General features: G+C 43.1%; 1 protein-coding gene across 1 annotated transcript in view; it reads right to left on the minus strand.

Moving 5' to 3' along the window:
- Nucleotides 1-2,602: 2,602 nt before the first annotated feature.
- Nucleotides 2,603-19,062, minus strand: part of mfge8b (milk fat globule EGF and factor V/VIII domain containing b) — a 44,351-nt gene continuing 27,891 nt past the window's right edge. The window contains exons 4-10 of the mRNA XM_052465209.1: nucleotides 14,683-14,796; nucleotides 13,497-13,678; nucleotides 12,681-12,836; nucleotides 12,189-12,333; nucleotides 9,596-9,831; nucleotides 6,147-6,302; nucleotides 2,603-5,765 (exon numbers count right to left, since the gene is read on the minus strand). Of these exons, the coding sequence (XP_052321169.1) occupies nucleotides 5,622-5,765; nucleotides 6,147-6,302; nucleotides 9,596-9,831; nucleotides 12,189-12,333; nucleotides 12,681-12,836; nucleotides 13,497-13,678; nucleotides 14,683-14,796 (1,133 nt within the window). The 3' untranslated portion in view covers nucleotides 2,603-5,621. The remainder of the gene's footprint in view (nucleotides 5,766-6,146; nucleotides 6,303-9,595; nucleotides 9,832-12,188; nucleotides 12,334-12,680; nucleotides 12,837-13,496; nucleotides 13,679-14,682; nucleotides 14,797-19,062) is intronic.

Genomic DNA, 19,062 nt, shown 5'->3' on the forward strand with positions numbered 1-19,062 from the left:
GAGCTCCAACTTGAAGATCACTGCTGTCATCATGATTCGACCTTGTCCCCCCCCCCCCTAAAATCACCACTGATCACATTACACATTTAGTAATGACAGAATGCATTTTCAACTTCACACAATGTAACCAAAGTGTGCATTGAAAAGCACACCAAAGACGGCATTAATAGTAAGTAATACTATAAAGACGGCACTTCTAAAGCACAAGCATTTCACTACACTACACCCTCAAGCCTTTCACTACACCCACAATAACATCTGCTAAATCTGCTCTGTGACTAGTCAAGGATCATATCACCTCCACCTTACCGGTCACCCTAGACCCACTTCAATATACTTACTGCCCCAATAGGGCCACAGATTGTGCAATCGCCATTACACAGCGCACTGCCCTATCCCATCTGGACAAGAAGAATACCTAGAGTTGACGTCGGAGGTTTACATACACATAGGTTGGAGTCATTAACTCATTTTTCAACCACTCCACAAATTTCTTGTTAACAAACTATAGTTTTGACAAGTCGGTTAGGAAATCTACGTTGAAATCTGAAGCCGTTTAGCTTTAGAAAACCCTGTGTAGATCTAGCTTGCTTCTGGGGTGCTCTGTAGGGCTGTCTCAATTTGTTTTTTAAAATCTGTCCTCTCCTCCCCTTCATCTGCAATGATTAGAGACTTGACAGGGGAAAAACCATACAACGGAAGCTTATAGGCTGGCTTTCACCTTGTCAGTTCTCTAAGATCAGAGCAATGAAGTAGAGGAGGCGAGGATGGATTTAAGATAATTGAGACAGCCTATGAGTACAATGACACCAACATGACAACCTTTACACCAAATAGTGCAGGCAATGTTGACTGGCACACTTTTAGACCAGCACTAACACCACACCCACAGTCCTCCTTTATCTGGTGGCTCCATCCATGTGATACCACTGTAGTCAAACTGTAAACAGGGAAATGGAAAGACAAAGGAACAGCCTTAGGCACAATCAGTGATATGTGTAAACTGAAGTTTACACGTCTGGGTTGGCGCCCCCCCCTTGGGTTGTGCGGGTGGCGGAGATCTTTGTGGGCTACACTTGGCCTTGTCTCAGGATGGTAAGTTGGTGGTTGAAGATATCCCTCTAGTGGTGTGGGGGCTGTGCTTTGGCAAAGTGGGTGGGGTTATATCCTTTCTGTTTGGCCCTGTCCGGGGGTGTCATCGGATGGGGCCACAGTGTCTCCTGACCCCTCCTATCTCAGCCTCCAGTATTTATGCTGCCGTAGTTTGTGTCGGGGGGCTAGGGTCAGTTTGTTATATCTGGAGTACTTCTCCTGTCTTATCCGGTGTCCTGTGTGAATTTAAGTGTGATCTCTCTAATTCTCTCTTTCTTTCTCTCTCTCGGAGGACCTGAGCCCTAGGACCATGCCTCAGGACTAGTTTTTCCTAGCCACCGTGCTTCTACACCGGCATTGCTTGCTGTTTGGGTTTTTAGGCTGGGTTTCTGTACAGCACTTTGAGATATCAGCTGATGTACGAAGGGCTATATAAATAAATTTGATTTGAAGTTTAGAAAGTATGGAGGCTCTCTTCTGTGTGGATTCACTCTGTAATTAGACTCACAGCTGTACCCGAAGAGAAAAGTGTAAGGGTGATTACGCATATGTATATTTTTTTCTTTAAGTGTTTTATTATCCTGGTATTTAGTCACATATTAAATCGGGTACATGTAAATGAACAAATATTTACTCATTTCTATGGGGTTCATGAAAATAAGTACTATTATACCATATTAAAAAGGGGGAAACCTAGTCAGTTGTCCAACTGAATGTATTCAACTGAAATGTGTCTTCTACATTTCAGGGGGGTTGCCTTAATCGACATACATGTCTTCGGCGCCCAGGGAACAGTGGGTTAACTGCCTTATTCAGGGGCAGAATGACAGATTTTTACCTTATAAGCTCTGGGATTTGGTCCAGCAAACTTCTGATTACTGGCCCAATGCTCTAACCACTGACATGTAGTCACCAAGCACAAGAAAGCATGTAGTTACCAAGCACAAGAAAGTATCCATTGTAATCACATAATGTCCTCGTAAATACCAGGTAAATACAAACTTGAAACAGGACAGTCAAATACAATTCTATAATTTGAGCACAATGGAATAAGAGGTGGCTATGGAACTATTCCTGCTGCCATGAGACCAGCCTCATAGGGATAGCAGTAGAAATCTGTATCCATAAGAGTTAATGTGTGTCCATCCATACAAGAGGATGGTACAGAGGAGGAAAGTGCAAAGGGATGGAGGTAATGATGTAGATAATACCGTGGTATAGGAGGGATAGATTAGCCTTCAGGGCATTAAAAATGCTAAACAGGCAAATGGACCCAAAGATTCCTGCCCTTTACATCCTCTCCCTTTGAAGTGAAAATGTCTGAAATGAATTCAAGCCTAATGGATTCATGTTACTGTCGGGTAAAAGATACAATCTGGGATTTGTTCAGGCCATATGAATGACCAAAAATGCCTGCAAATATCACAGATTGGACCTTTAACCCAATGCAGGTGAAATGGAGATGGGGAAATTGAAACAAGGTTCGCTACTGCACAATATACAAGCTGTCTGATGTTAAATCCTTTATTGTTTATGTCTTGAGAGTTAAGGGAATTCTTTTAAGAAACACAGAAAACAAGAACTGATCAATATTAATAATATCGCATAAAAACACATCAATTGTATATATTTTTTTATGAATCATATAAAACCAGGACATTGTGGAAAATGAAAGATCGGGAATAACTAGAGTCTGATGAACGAATCAGAAAAATGTACAGAGAAAACAATATAATCAAAACGTCTATGTTGGATCTAAAAAAAAAAGTATAGTCAATACAATGCATGCAGACATCAGATAACTATTTTGGAACAGTCTACAAAGATCATAAATATATTACAGTCTTTGACACCACAATCCTTTCCATAGCCTTGCAAATGCATCGTTATTCACATGCATTTAAAAGAGGATATCTATCGCCGATGTTTTCCAGCTGTTCATATTAATATTCATTCAAATCAAAAACTATCTTCTTATTGCACACACCCGTAATTCATAATTCATGGGGGGAGCTTGACAATGCTAGCTATGTCCTAGGAGCAATATGCAGATTGCCATGTCACATCTTACGTTCAGTGCAGCCATAGAAATCGTTTTTAAATTAGATTTTTCTTTTCCATCTTATCAGTGTGGCCACAGGCTTCGAATTCTACGCATCAATTTGGTCCTCTTGTGATAAATGGATGGCATTTGATTGGTCTGCTGCAAAACATTTACATATTACAACTTCAAGGAACACATTTTTACAAAAAGTATTTACATTAGGTAGGATAACCAGCTCAGAAAAATAAAACTGGCAGAAATGTGTTTTTTTGGTTGCTATCATGTCAAAAATCTAAAACTGCCCCTTGATAACTTCTGGAAGCCATATAACTGCTCTCCTATGCAGTGACATGACAGATACTATTAAAACGCTTTGTTCTCAAACACTCAATCTTCAGGTAAGTGTCAAAATAAAGGAAATACCAACATAAAGTGTGTTAATATGGCGTTGGGCCTCTACGAGCCACCAGAACAGCTTCAATGTGCCTTGGCATAGATTCTTCAAGTGTCTGGAACTCAAATAAAATGAATAATGGAGCGAATTAAAGGGATGTGATACCATTCCTCCACAAGAAATTCCGTCATTTGGTGTTTGGTTGATGGTGGAAAACGCTGTCTCAGGCGCCACTCCAGAATCTCCCATAAGTGTTAAATTGGGTTGAGATCTGGTGACTGAGACAGACACCCTTTAAATACCCTACGCTCCTTTGAGACCCCTCTTTCAAAGTCCCTGAGATCTCTTCTTCTAGCCATGGTAGGCAACATAATTGGCATTATTAAGCAATGGGGCAGTTTTATACACGATCCTAAGCATGCTGGGATGTTCATTGCTTAATTAACTCAGGAACCACACCTGTGTGCAAGCACCTGCTTTCAATATCATTTGTATCCCTCATTTACTCAAGTGTTTCCTTTATTTCGGCAGTTACTTGTATATGTCTGTCAACATCAGTACTTTATTTATTTTATGGAGAAAACTTTGAGTTTCCACACTCAGCAAACAATTATACAGATTTGACCCTGAATGTGCCTTTTAAAAGGGAGGAAAACGAAATCATATTAAGTTGAGCTGTGTATCATAAGGGTTATAACAACATTAGTAGCACATATAATATGAAAATATGCCTGGTTCCAGATCTGCTGTGCCATCTAGCCAACGCCTATGATCGTGTTTGTCAAGACAGCACAAACATCTCTGGGATCAGGCTAGAATTGATCTGCCTTAATCTCAAAAAGACATCTGGCAGCATCATCAACTTGCTAACCCCCTATTTTCTATGTCACTTCATAATATTAGTCAATTAGTAATAAATGCATTACATTGACGTCACAACTCACAGTGCATTAATGAAAGGACAGACATCACAATCAGAGCAGATTGAGTTATAGAACAACACCACATACTGTAGGAGTATTACTGCGCTTTTACATACCCTTTAGCAAAGAATTATAAACTAAAATTGCATTGAACTATTTTGGGATTTGAATATCACTCAATGTCACAAGATTACAGAATAAGAGTCTCTCTCCAGCTTTTTATACATGCTTTCTATTTTTTTGTTAGGTCTGCTACTTGAAAAACTGCATTTAGTAAAAACATGGCTAATAAATCATAATGCATTCACAACTAGTCAACCAACACCATAAATTTGTCAACAAAGTGAAATTCATTTGGTATACCTTTTCTTTTTCAAAAAATACAAATCAATCTTATAAATCCTATAGTCACACGATGGGTCTTTCCCTGGTTAAGAAGCCCAACGAAATAAAACACAAACAAGAACTCCCGCAAAAACATCTCTTCCAGAGCACTACAGAATCAAGGAAATGGCTAGGCGATAAGACTACACGAGGGTGTTCGATAATACTACTACGCACTTCAGTGTCTCTGGATGGTCAGGTGAAAATTCCCAGTTGGAAAAACATCTCAGCCAAGTTAGCTACTACTGTATTGTACATCACTAGCGATGGGTCTCGGGTTCAGTCTTCTGTGCCCAGATTCATAAAGCGTCTCACAGTAGCAGTGCTGATCTAGGATCAGTTTTGCCTCTAAATAATAATTATTAATAAGAGGGGGAACCGGATCCTAGATCAGCACTCCTACTCTAAAACTCTGAATAAGGCCCTGATCTAGGAAGGACAGGTTCAGAGTCCATGTAGTTCCGGCTGACACAGCAGTAGTCTGTGCGCTCGACGTACAAGTTGACCTTCAGCACCCGACCTAGGATCAGATTACCCCTACCTAATCCTACCCGTAACCATTAGGTGGGCTAGATCAGTGGTAACCATTATCTGACCCTAGATCAGTGGTTAGGGTCAATTTTGTACCTTCTCCAGTCGGGGCAGGGTTGTGGTGGTGGCGTGGTGTTTTGCTGCCCTCTACGGGTGTGAGCAAGGCAGTGCAGGCGTGGCTCAGGAGGTTTTGGAAAGGAGGAGAAAGAGGAGGAAGGGCAGGGAAAGTGGAGGGGATTTGGCCGGGGCCGGGCTACTCATCGCAGCCCAACAACTCCATTCGCAAGGTGATGCGCTCGTGCCACGCCCACGGCAGGATGCGGACCAATCGGGCATAGAAGGGAGGCTCGAACACGTTCTTTTTGTGGACGTTGTTGTCGCTGTTACCCGGGAAGATCTGGAAGTTGGGGAGCCAAATCACAAGTACAGAACTGATGGGTGCTAGTTAGGGCAAGAGACACTGAACATCTATCATACAATATAAAGGTCATCATTAAATTTATGACATTTTGACTTTGCGTTTCAACCGCTGACTCAATAACACCTATATTTAATATCAACAAAGTAATTCCATTCGGTCTATTATTCGAAGGCAGGCACACATTCATGCTTGGCTCCCTATAAATGGATGTTCCACTCAAAATACATATGGCAGGGGAATCAACTCCACTTAAGGTTAGTGTAAAAACCATGTTAGGTTGTATTTTGGGTGGAAGACCCCTTTAAGAACACCCTAAGAGAACACACTACTTTGGAGAGACAGATTTTTGCCACCTACCTTGTCTGTGCTGGTGACGTCGTCCTTGACTATGCTCCAGGACTGGCCGTCGTCGCTGTAGGCCACCTTGAAGGCAGAAACAAACTGGACTGCCCCAAAGTCCTTGGCCCCCTGGGTAATGATGCCTGTGATCCTCTTGGGGGACTCCAGGTCCACCTGTTACAGAAGAAGGAATTGTCAGAACAAGCATGGTTCAGTGCCGAACGGGGGTTTGAGCCCACTGTGTGTCTACCACTTTCTCATCTGTGCCCTTATTTGTCTGCATCCCCCACTATCTCCCACCACACTGTTCTGCCATGAAAAATAAGAATAGTGTCATTGGAACATCTTAGGCTTACCCAGATAAATTGAGTTCAAAACAAAATAGTCAGTAATTTGTCGGTAAAGTAAACTTTCAGAGAGAATCTTCCAGAACTTTCACCAGCACCAACTCTAACCTAGAGTTGAAGTCGGAAGTTTACATACACCTTAGCCAAACGGTAGCATTGCCTTTAAACTGTTGAACTTGGGTCAAACGTTTTGGGTAGCCTTCCACAATAAGTTGGGTGAATTTTGGCCCATTCCTCCTGACAGAGCTGGTGTAACTGAATCAGGTTTGTAGGCCTCCTTGCTCACACATGCTTTTTCAGTTCTGCCCACAAATGTTCTATAGGATTGAGGTCAGGGCTTCATGATGGCCACTCCAATACCTTGACTTTGTTGTCCTTAAGCCATTTTGCCACAACTTTGGAAGTACGCTTGGGGTCATTGTCCATTTCGGAAGACCCATTTGCGACAAAGCTTTAACTTCCTGACTGATGTCTTGAGATGTTGCTTCAATATATCCACATAATGTTCCACCCTCATGATGCCATCTATTTTGTGAAGTGCACCAGTCCCTCCTGCAGCAAAGCACCCCCACAACATGATGCTGCCATGGTTGGTATGGTGTTCTTCGGCTTGCAAGCCTCCCCCTTTTTCCTCCTAACATAACGATGGTCATTATAGCCAAAAAGTTATATTTTTGTTTCATCAGACCAGAGGACATTTCTCCAAAAAAGTACAAACTTTGTCCCCATGTCCCCAAACTGTAGTCTGGCTTTTTTTTAATGGTGGTTTTGGAGCAGTGGCTTCTTCCTTGTTGAGTGGTCTTTCAGGTTATGTCGACATAGGACTCGTTTTACTGTGTATATATATATACACTGCTCAAAAAAATAAAGAGAACAATTAAACAACACAATGCAACTCCAAGTCAATCACACTTCTGTGAAATCAAACTGTCCACTTAGGAAGCAACACTGATTTACAATACATTTCACATGCTGTTGTGCAAATGGAATAGACAACAGGTGGAAATTATAGGCAATTAGCAAGACACCCCCAATAAAGGAGTGGTTCTGCAGGTGGGGACCACAGACCACTTCTCAGTTGCTATGCTTCCTCGCTGATGTTTTGGTCACATTTGAATGCTGGCGGTGCTTTCACTCTAGTGGTAGCATGAGACGGAGTCTACAACCCACACAAGTGGCTCAGGTAGTGCAGCTCATCCAGGATGGCACATCAATGCGAGCTGTGGCAAGAAGGTTTGCTGTGTCTGTCAGCGTAGTGTCCAGAGTATGGAGGCGCTACCAGGAGACAGGCCAGTACATCAGGAGACGTGGAGGAGGGCTACAACCCAGCACCGCTATCTCCGCCTTTGTGCAAGGAGGAGCACTGCCAGAGCCCTGCAAAATGACCTCCAGCAGGCCACAAATGTGCATGTGTCTGCTCAAACGGTCAGAAACAGACTCCATGAGGGTGGTATGAGACCCCGACGTCCACAGGTGGGGGTTGTGCTTACAGCCCAACACCGTGTAGGACGTTTTTCATTTGCCAGAGAACACCAAGATTGCCAAATTCGCCACTGGCGCCCTGTGCTCTTCACAGATGAAAGCAGGTTCACACTGAGCACATGTGACAGACGTGACAGTCTGGAGACGCCGTAGAGAACGTTCTGCTGCCTGCAACATCCTCCAGCATGACCGGTTTGGCGGTGGGTCAGTCATGGTGTGGGGTGGCATTTCCTTGGGGGGCCACACAGCCCTCCATGTGCTCGCCAGAGGTAGCCTGACTGCCATTAGGTACCGAGATGAGATCCTCAGACCCCTTGTGAGACCATATGCTGGTGCGGTTGGCCCTGGGTTCCTCCTAATGCAAGACAATGCTAGACCTCATGTGGCTGGAGTGTGTCAGCAGTTCCTGCAAGAGGAAGGCATGGATGCTATGGACTGGCCTGCCCGTTCCCCAGACCTGAATCCAATTGAGCACATCTGGGACATCATGCCTCGCTCCATCCACCAACGCCACGTTGCACCACAGACTGTCCAGGAGTTGGCGGATGCTTTAGTCCAGGTCTGGGAGGAGATCCCTCAGGAGACCATCCGCCACCTCATTGGGAGCATGCCCAGGCGTTTTAGGGAGGTCATACAGGCACTTGGAGGCCACACACACCACTGAGCCTCATTTGGACTTGTTTTAAGGACATTACATCAAAGTTGGATCAGCCTGTAGTGTGGTTTTCCACTTTAAATTTGAGTGTGAATCCAGAACCCCACGAGTTGATACATTTGATTTCCATTGATAATTTGTGTGATTTTGTTGTCAGCACATTCAACTATGTAAAGAAAAAAGTATTTAATAAGAATATTTCATTCATTCAGATCTAGGATGTGTTATTTTAGTGTTCCCTTTATTTTTTTGAGCAGTGTATATATATACACTTTTGTACCGGTCACCTCCAGCAACTTCACAAGGTCCTTTGCTGTCTGGGATTGATTTACACTTTTTGCACCAAAGCACATGCATCTCTAGGAGACAGAACACGTCTCCTTCCTGAGCGGTATGACGGCTGTGTGGTCCCATGGTGTTTACACTTGCATTCTATTGTTTGTACAGATGAACGTGGTACCTTCAGGTGTTTGGAAATTGCTCCCAAGGATGAACCACACTTGTGGAGGTCTCCAATTTTTGGGGGCTGATTTCCTTTGATTTTCCCATGATGTCAACCAAAGAGGCGCTGCGTTTGGAGGTAGGCCTTGAAATACATCCACAGGTGCACCTCCAATTGACTCAAATGTTGTCAATTAGCCTATCAGAAGCTTCTAAAACCATTACATAATTTTCTGGAATTTTCCAAGCTGTCTAAAGGCATAGTCAACTTTGTATGTAAACTTCTGACCCACTGGAATTGTGATTCAGGGAATTATAAGTGAAATAATCTATCTGTAAACAATTGTTGGAAAAATGACTTGTGTCATGCACAACGTAGATGTCCTAACAGACTTGCCAGAACTATCGTTCTTTAAAACAAGACATTTGTGGAGTGTTTGACGAGTTTTCATGACTCCAACCTAAGTGTATGTAAACTTCCGACATCAACTGTATCTCCCTCAGCTACAGACCACCAAGTGTCCAACACCCACACCACATCACTTCCTACAGGTCCCTCTGAACCTCCTGCAGTTACCTGCAACCACTGAGCGGTTGGTGGTGGCCGCTGTCCAGGCGTTGGTCTTGCCCTGCTTGTCCAGCCGGGCGTAGTGGGACTGCCAGGTGAACGCCTCAATTCCCCAGGTGCGGTGGACACTTGAGGCCGAGATCTGGCGGTCGGAGAGCAGGCGCGACTTCATGCCCATGGGCTCAGAGCAACCTGCCGTGTTTGAATACACTGAAGTGAGACGACGAGCACCGGGAGGGAAAGAGAGAGAGAAGTATGATAGACAAGGGACAGACAGAGAAGCAAGGCCCAAGCCAGCCAGTCAGTGAGCAGCACAGGGAAAGCACATGCATGATGACCAGAGTTGTGGGGAGGTGGAGTGAGTAGTGACAGCCTGTAGTCATGCGGTACAGATTAGGGTTTCTGTTAGGGTTTTGGACGTAAAAAAAATCTGAAAAGCCAATAACAGTTGATGGCCACAGTTAAAAAGAGCTACTATTTTTATTTCCCAACTGGTAATTGATGCGCTCTACCCATTTGCCATTCAAATGCATAGGCAACAGAAGACAGGTTTATCAGCGCGTCACACACCACTTTGCTATGAGCTGGAGGCAGTATGCATTTTGAAAACATATTTCAATTGTTCGAAGCCTGAACGTTTTACTAAATATTATGAGGCATGTCTTACCTTGCTTCAAAGTAGCAAGCCAAAAAAAACGACCATATCCATGGAGGCAATTACTTTATAGACTTCCTTCCATATGCCATTGAAACCAGTAAGCCTCTTTCTCTTATGTTCTATTGGTTTTAAATAAACGTTTTCATTGTCCAGTAGCCAAAGGCACAATCCTAGTCATATTTGCATCTTTAGATCTCTCCGCTTTCAACATTTCTAATAGATATTTTCATGTCACATGAAACTGCTCACATGTGTGATACACTTTTGACAAATGGTGTTTTCCTGCTAATTGTATTATGGAACGAACATTCACGAGTAGCCTACTTTTTGACACATTTTTAATTTAACCTTTATTTAACTAGGCAAGTCAATTTTAAGAACAAATTCTTATCTACAATGACGGCCTACGTGCATTGCTTATAAATGTGAATAAATAATTATAGTTTATCAACATTTTAAGCTAAAAGTTCTGATCTGTTGCATCAGACTCATTCTTTAAAAATAAAATGTATGTAGCCAGTCCCACAACTGTCTGAAAGTCTGTTTTGAATAGGATATTTCTTTTTTGACAAGCTGACCATTAAAGTAGGTAACATTTTCTACAATGCGGGATAGATAGTAAATTGACATAGGCTTGTGATTTTGCTGTTCGTTACTCGTCTTGTTGACTGAGGAAAAGTAAAACGTGGACAGTTATTCTAACACGTCTTCATAGTGTGCATCGGAATTCGGCAATGGAGCACTTTGTTGCAGCCTCGAATTAGCATGTTCCGTTAAGATTAATTAACATAATCGAAATGGGATTTCTGTCATTCTGAACACTGTGGGTAGACGCTCTAATCAGGTTATACACCCAATACATATGGATCCGGTAAATTTCTCAAATGTCCGGTCAATGAAAACCCTGGTTCAGCTATACAGCCATAGGGAATAGAGATCAGACAACTTATCTTCCATGATGGCACAAAACACTCTGTGGAGATGACATAAAAATGTGTGTTCCAAGTATGTAAACAGAGTGCAATTGCATGCAGAAACAGAATGCAATTGCCTTGGGGTTTTTGGTGGCAAAATGTCAGCCGTTCAAATGATACATCTCAACTCAAACGGAGTTGGCCGAAGTACGTTCATCTACGGCTCTAACGATAACGGTGGAGAAAGAGCGAGAGCGATGGACGCCGCAGCATGCTTGTAGTTGGGCTGAGCATCGTTGAGTAGTACTGTGAACATGCGAGCCTACAGTAGCACTAGCATGCGTGTCAGGTGCCCAAGCGTGTCACTTGTGTGCCATGCAGTTTGTATTGCAGGATGCTTTGTGTAACATGCATGTATGTGTGGTGCAAAGACCATAACCAAGCATACACTGGCATAGCATGCTCTGACAGACAGTCACAGATGGACATTGTGGATCACTTTTAAAAACACACACACACACTTTGTACAGAAAGTTGTTACACCAGAGAAAACATAAAAGGCACTCCAAAATATCCATCTAGTCATACTGGCATGGGAACAAGGCTGTGATGATGAATGTGACTTGCACATTATTCTTTTGTTACAATCCCAACACATTTGAGTCATTTACATGATAGGTCTCATTGCCAATATTTACACTGCAAAAAATGTCCATATGGTTTTGAAAAGTAATTTTTCTAAACGTTAGCCCCACCCACCCCCTTTCAGTAACACTACTGAAACACTTTCAGTCTAAACCAAAAACCTTCTGGTAAAACCAAAAACATTCTGTATGATGTAACCATCTGACACACACTGAAAAGCAAACCCCATGCAGTTTGTTGACGTTGTTATCAGTGTGTGTGTGTGTGTGTGTGTGTGTGTGTGTGTGTGTGTGTGTGTGCGTGCGTGCGTGCAAGTAGACATGTGTTTGTTTGTGTGTGTGTGTGTTTACCATTGAGCTCACAGCCCACCAGTTCCATGCGCAGGGTGCAGGCCTTGCGACAGACCACGGGGATGATGCGGAAGTACTGGCCAATGATGGGAGGGTCAAACAGGTTGGTCTTGGTGCTGTCGTTGTCCACGTTCCCCACAAACACCTGGAGAAATAGAAGAAATGAAGAAAAGAATGAAAAATGTTACGAAATAATGACTTGAGGGAGTGATGTCAAAATGCATTACTTGAATTTCACCTGAGCTTTACAAAACAGGCCCCATGTGAATCAAACAGTAAACAGTATGCTTCACCACCACCACCAACAACCAATCAATGCCTTTCATTCATTTCCATGGAAGTGGCACACTATTCCCAAAATAGAACAAAGAAAAGCACACTTCACTGTGTAGAGGGTGCAAATTCTACAACAGCCATAGTGATAATATGTCTGTGTGTACATCTGAGAGGGTGTATGTGGTTGTGTGTGCGCGCCTGTGCGTGTTCACTCACATTGTCCTTCTTCTGCCCATCCAGGCGGTACACGGTGTAGGTCTTCCCGTCCAGACTCGACGCCACTTTGAAGGCCTTGATGAACTCTGCTGACCCCATGCGGCTGGCGCCCTGCGTCACGATGCCCGTGAAACGCATCTTCCTCTGCATGTTAATCTGCACAAACGACAACACATTGTTTCAAATGTATTGCCATATAATAGTGGACATTTGGTCCCGTAGTCATGGACCGTTCGCTGCACATGGAGGGGAATGACAACAAAAAAAAATGTGGTTACAAGGTCCATAGCAACAACATCAATCAATCAAATGTATTTATAAAGCCCCTCTTACATCAGCTGAAACCCAGCCTAAAACCCCAAACAGCAAGCAATGCAGGTGTAGAAGCACGGCATTGCATCCATGCAATGAGCAGAGCCTCCGAGAATCAAACACATTTTAAATTGTGTCAGAATTAAAGCATCTCCTTGTTGCCCATCTTTCATCTGCACTGATATGAAATAACCAGACAGGGGAATGTTATTGCCTTATAGGTAGCCACAATATATTGCTTTCACCCATCCCCATGATGATGTTTTTAGATCAGTGCAGACGAGGGAGTGGAAGCCACTTTACTATGGAGATATCCTTTCTAGAGTAGATTAGGGTCGTGGTCATTAGGAACACCAGAATTGTTTTGCTATACTAAAAAAAAGCCTTTCTCATTAGACAAGTCCATGTAGCCTCTCCTGGTTTCAGTCAGTTTTCTTCCATTTGGTGCCTAGAGAACACGAGCCAGACAGTGGTGTTGGAGCCAGCCTGTCGTACTGTACTGACCTCTATCCAGGGGTTCCTATCATGGGAGGCAGAGGTCCAGGCATTTACCAGGCCTTTATTGTGGAGACGGGCCAGCTCGGGCCCCCAGCGCTGCAGGCCCAGGATGCCGTAGTGCACCGACGAGGCCGAGATCTGAGACTCTGCAATGCCTCCGCCCTCCATGCCCAACAGAGAGATACAGCCTGAGGGACAGACAGACATAGGTCACAAAAAAACACAAACAGGGCAGACAGAGACAGACAGACACAGAACCTAGCGGTTGAGGGAGTGAACCAATGAAGAAGAATCTAGCAGGTCAAATCTGTGGTGAAGTTAGTCTGGTTTATTATTTCACATTAGTACACATACATGCCCCACAAATCTATTGACTTTTTTGACAACTGCCAACAGTTTGACATGAAAACATTAAGATATAAGGAAAAGGAATATTCATGCTGAAAACCTCATAATAAACACCAATGGTTTATATTTAGGATAATATTTTACAGCTTTGTCAATGTAGTTTTTATTTTTAAAATCATCTTAATTCATTATTTCATATATTTGAAAGGCCAAAAACTGAGGGCCAGAGATTATTACAGACACCTGTGATAACCTGACATACCCAAAAGGGTCACTAGATGTCTTATGATAGATTACATAAAATCCTTCAAAGTTACCAAATGATGTTAGTTTATTGGGAAACTTAGAAGTTTCCAGTAACATACCGTCCTATTGCATCCCTAGCTAGGACTGTCTGTGAGTGGTCTGAGGGGGAGGGGAAAACTGAAGACTAGCTGTTATTGGCAGAGGTTTGGATCTTTCTTATTGGTCTATTAACTAATTTACTGTATGTCAGACCCTTTTGGGTATGGAAGGTGAAAACTCCCTCCCATCAAAACAGGCTGAAATTTCAAACAGCTCTTACACTAAAAAAAGGACATTATCACCATTTTCACAATTTCACAGTATTAGTTTAACCTCAGTGTATATATATATATATACACACACACACAACATCACATTTTTGACTGCACTGGGCCTTTAATTTGGTTACATTATGATTTTCTTTATCACATTCAGCCTAATGTCTTTTATTGCACTTAACAATATCATGGGGGACTAAGGCTAATAGAGAGCCAGTGTGTGTGTGTGTGTGTGCGCGCATCTATGTGTGTGTGTGTGTGTGTGTGTGTCTGGTGCTCACGCAGTTGGCAGTGCTTGCCCACGTAGGGGGACGGACAGCGGCAGTTGAAGTCTCCATTTAGGTCCCTGCAGGAGCCACCGTTCTTGCACGGCTGGCCAACACAGTCATTCACATCTGTTGAGAGAAATGATGGCCATTATCAGTCACTGGCCTACAATCAACAGAACAGAACAATGATTGATAAGATGATATGGACAGGGGTGATCGGATCCTAAAAATCAGCCCTCCTACTCTTGAGATGCTTTTTTTTGAGCACAGGCCCCAAACTGAATCAGGAAATATGTACATGCTTAAACTGGATGATTAACTGACGTTTCATACGGTTTTCAGATGAAGTCATTTTTTGACTTACCTCCTAAAGTGTCCCCCCCGCCTTCATCTACGTTTGCCTTTTGACTATGTGCAAGTGAGCTCTGATAAAGCTATTAGTAAAACAGCAGCAACGCAATGGCTCAGATGAGCTGTTGTGTGGCCCAATTATCTGAAACTTTGAACTACCCCTAGATGGCGCACTTTTCAATGGTATACGCTGGACGTGCGGTGTGTTTTTTTTAGAGAGAGGGTGCTTGGCAACTGGCAGCGCTTTCAGAGGACAGCATGCATCAGAACAAACTTTTTAATCTTTCGCCCACAAGATTCGAAGGCATGACTAAACTTCCTTTGAACACTGCCCTAGATTGACTGTGTTTACTGTTTACCATATTCTTTGTAGAATATGACCCAAATCTCACTTGTTGTCAGTGAAAAGTGTGATTAGTGTGATTCTGTGCTCAGGGCCAGGCAGGCAGTCAGTCGCCCACTAGGGAGGCACCAATGATGTATACAAACCCGGCACCCTCTTCCTAAAGCCCACAGGGCATCCTGCTCTGAGATTATGTTACTTCTCAAGAGACACACTCACAAAGTCACAAACAATTACTCATAATACAGAATACTAGTACACACGCACAGTCTCATAACTAGGGCCTGGGGTTTTTCCAAGCCAGGACGCATCAGGACACACTCAAAGCCCTGGTCGTAACACACACACACACACACACACACAAAATCAGCAGGAATGAGTCAAAAGCCAAAGCACCTTGGACTTAAAGCTCAATCCGAGATTTGCACAACTACAGCTGCTGTTTCTAAAAAGCCGAAAGCTCCTTCAAGCCCTCTTACAGTCTCAAGGTATTTTCGTGTGGTGTAGGCCTATTCCTATACTGTTACGGAGGAGCATATGGCTTCGCAGTATTTAAGGGCAACACCATATTCTCTCTTGACAGACTTCACACCTTAGCAAGAGGACATGGGGACACAAACAGAGAGACTCATGGGCTCCCGAGTGGCGCAGCGGTCTAAGGCACTGCTTGAGACGTCACTACAGACACCCTGGTTTGATTCCAGGCTGCATCACAACCGGCTGTGATTGAGAGTCCCGTAGGCCGCGCACAATTGGCTCAGCGTCATCCGGGTTTGGCCGGTGTAGGCAGTCATTGTAAATAAGAATTTGTTCTTAACTGACTTGCCTCGATAAATGTTTTTTTTTTTATATATTAAAAAAATAACACACATGCATACATAAAACCTACAGAAATTGACAGACACCCTATTTTCCTTCCTACGTGACACCCTCGGTGACAGACGCTCTCTATTTGCATCAGCGACGGCCCCTCTGCATCAAGAGGATTTGGCACATCGTAGACCAGTGGTATTCAAAGTCGGGGTTGCGACGAGGAACTGCAGTGGGGTTCAAATTTTAAAAAGTATAGATTATTGTATTGGACAACATATGCTGAGTGTACAAAACATTAGGAATACCTGCTCTTTCCATTAGACTGACCAGGCGAAAGCTATGATCCCTTATTGATGTCACTTGTTAAAGCCACTTCAATCAGTTTCGATAAAGGGGAAGAGACAGGTTAAAGAAGGATTTTTAAGCCTGGAGACAATTGAGACATGAATTGTGTATGTGTGTCATTCAGAGGGTGAATGTGCAAGACAAAAGATTTAATGGGGTATGGTAGTAGGTGCCAGGCGCAACGGTTTGAGTGTGTCAAGAACTGCAATGCTGCTGGGTTTTTCACGCTCAACAGTTTTCCGTGTGTATCAAGAATGGCCCACCACCCAAAGGAGATCCAGCCAACTTGACATCTGTGGGAAGCATTGAAGTCAACATGGGTCAGTATCCCTGTGGAATGCTTTCAACACCTTGTAGAGTCCAATACCCGATCAATTGAGGCTGTTGTGGGTCAACTCAACATTACGAAAGATCATTTGAAAAATACAATTTTATGAAGTAAATGTATTAATTGGAATTTAAAGTTATTTGTTGATGTAAAAATCTAAACGTAACGATTTTAAACTTGTGTCATTAGATTTGGGGTGAGGCCGTGAGAAATTATTGGGAAAGAAATGGGGTGCCCAGAAATAAATTAAAAATATTATAATAATGGGTTCCCCAATGAAAAAGTTTGAATACCACTACTGTAGACCATGCTGCAGCCTGGCTGGTTACCTCAAGAGCCATACAGACGCTGTAATCTGCCATACTTAGAGAGAGGGGGAGTGAGGTAGAAAAGGTGGCCTGAGGAGGAGGAAGGAGGGAGGGAGGACAATAGCCCTGGGACACTACCCACCCTGGGACATCTAGTGCTCCAGAGTGACGTGGTGTGTGAAGGAGGTTGGAGGCCAAGGGCCACCTGGAGCAACGGGTCACAGCAGGACACAGGGACCGAGTTGTTTTTGTCTCAGTCATACATTTTTTTATATTTTTTTTTACCTCTAGTTCAAAATGATACACAGCAAAAATCTATGGTAAGAACTTATTTTATCAATAAAACACCATACTGTAACTCTCTCACATGTCCTGGTATGGATTTCAGCTAGCAGTGTGTCAATTGTATAGATAGATGTATGGTCCCAGTATAGACATATGAAAAGATTGAGGCTATTGAGTGGATGAGCGCACACAGGATCATCAATACTCAGGCTTTGTTTGTGCACGAAGCAAAAACCAATACAGATCTAATTGTCATTGTTTGTAACGTGACCCAGATAGATCAATGCAGAGCAAGGTCATCTGGCAACGTTGCATGTGACAGAGTACACAACACAGCCTGAGCATCTGAGCTAGTAGGCAGCGCTAGCGGCATGAGGTGTACACAGAGGCGTCATGCCCATAAGGGGCACGTGACCCCTCAGATTTGTCCTGTTAAAAATAATAGTAATCATATTTTTTGGTTTCATTTTTTGCTGTTGTTTCTCTGTAATACTACCAGCTAACAAGCAATTTTATGAAGTTGGCTTTAACTAGCCCAAACACACTAGGTTCCCAATCTCATAAATAGCCTATCAGGCTATCAGTCAAGTTAGAATAGCTAGCTTGTCTAACTATCTTAGCTGGCATGCCTGCTGGCAAGGTTGGTAGACTAAGAAAAGCAAGCAATTAATAAGACTCACATTCCTTTCAATCTTTTACCCAGGAGAGAAGATTTGGTTTCTTTAACAAAATAACCACCAGTCAGGAGGATAAAGACAGCTCAAGAGATATGCAGAAAAATAGACATTTCTATATAATTACATACAATAATTGTGGCTATAGATTGCAGGATAAAGCTGTTTCAGGTGTTTGAAAATTGACAATTCGCCAACTTTCCAACAGGGGCCTAGCCCCCCTCCGGACCACTCCCCAGCCATCCTCACGTACTTTATGCCCCCTCAGATGTTGGGGATGCATGACACCCCTGAGTGTACCGTACAGTTTTGTGCACTCCTGCAGGCACGTGAGTAACGGCTTCCTTATACAGTATGTATGTGATCCATTGACGTGGATGTGATCTATTGCCTCATGCCCACTGATGGTTAAACTGGCAGTGACTCCATCCCTCTTTAAAAGGGACAATCTTTTGATTTTTTAAAACTTTTAAATTCATGATATAGCCATTGATTTTTGAAGAAAGTACCTTATAAAATGCCTCATGAGCGGAGTTCAAATGTGAGAGTGGTCACATTTCTCCAGCCCCACCCCTTAGCTGTTTACCAAAACAAATGACAGGGTGGTAGTTTTGTTATAATTTCCAAACCCAGATTTCCACTTTAAGGAATCCAGGTCAGAAAAGTCCCTGGCATGGGACACTGCCACAAACACCGGAATGATTATAACTGTGAATCCTTGTAATGTTGTATCATGTAATATTTGTTCATGTGTAAATCAATCCCATAAGGGATGGGCTGCCAATTAGCGATTTGACACCCCAAAAATGTACGAAATCATTTAATTTATTCGGAAGGGTACAACTGGGGGTGCCCCCAACGGCAATATAGTGCCAGGTTTAGCCACAGAGCTGCTAAATTAAGTGTATGATAAAATTGATATTTGCTCAGTGAAAACCTTTTGGG

The sequence above is a fragment of the Oncorhynchus keta genome, chromosome 17 (assembly GCF_023373465.1).
Source record: "Oncorhynchus keta strain PuntledgeMale-10-30-2019 chromosome 17, Oket_V2, whole genome shotgun sequence".
NCBI lineage: Eukaryota > Metazoa > Chordata > Actinopteri > Salmoniformes > Salmonidae > Oncorhynchus > Oncorhynchus keta.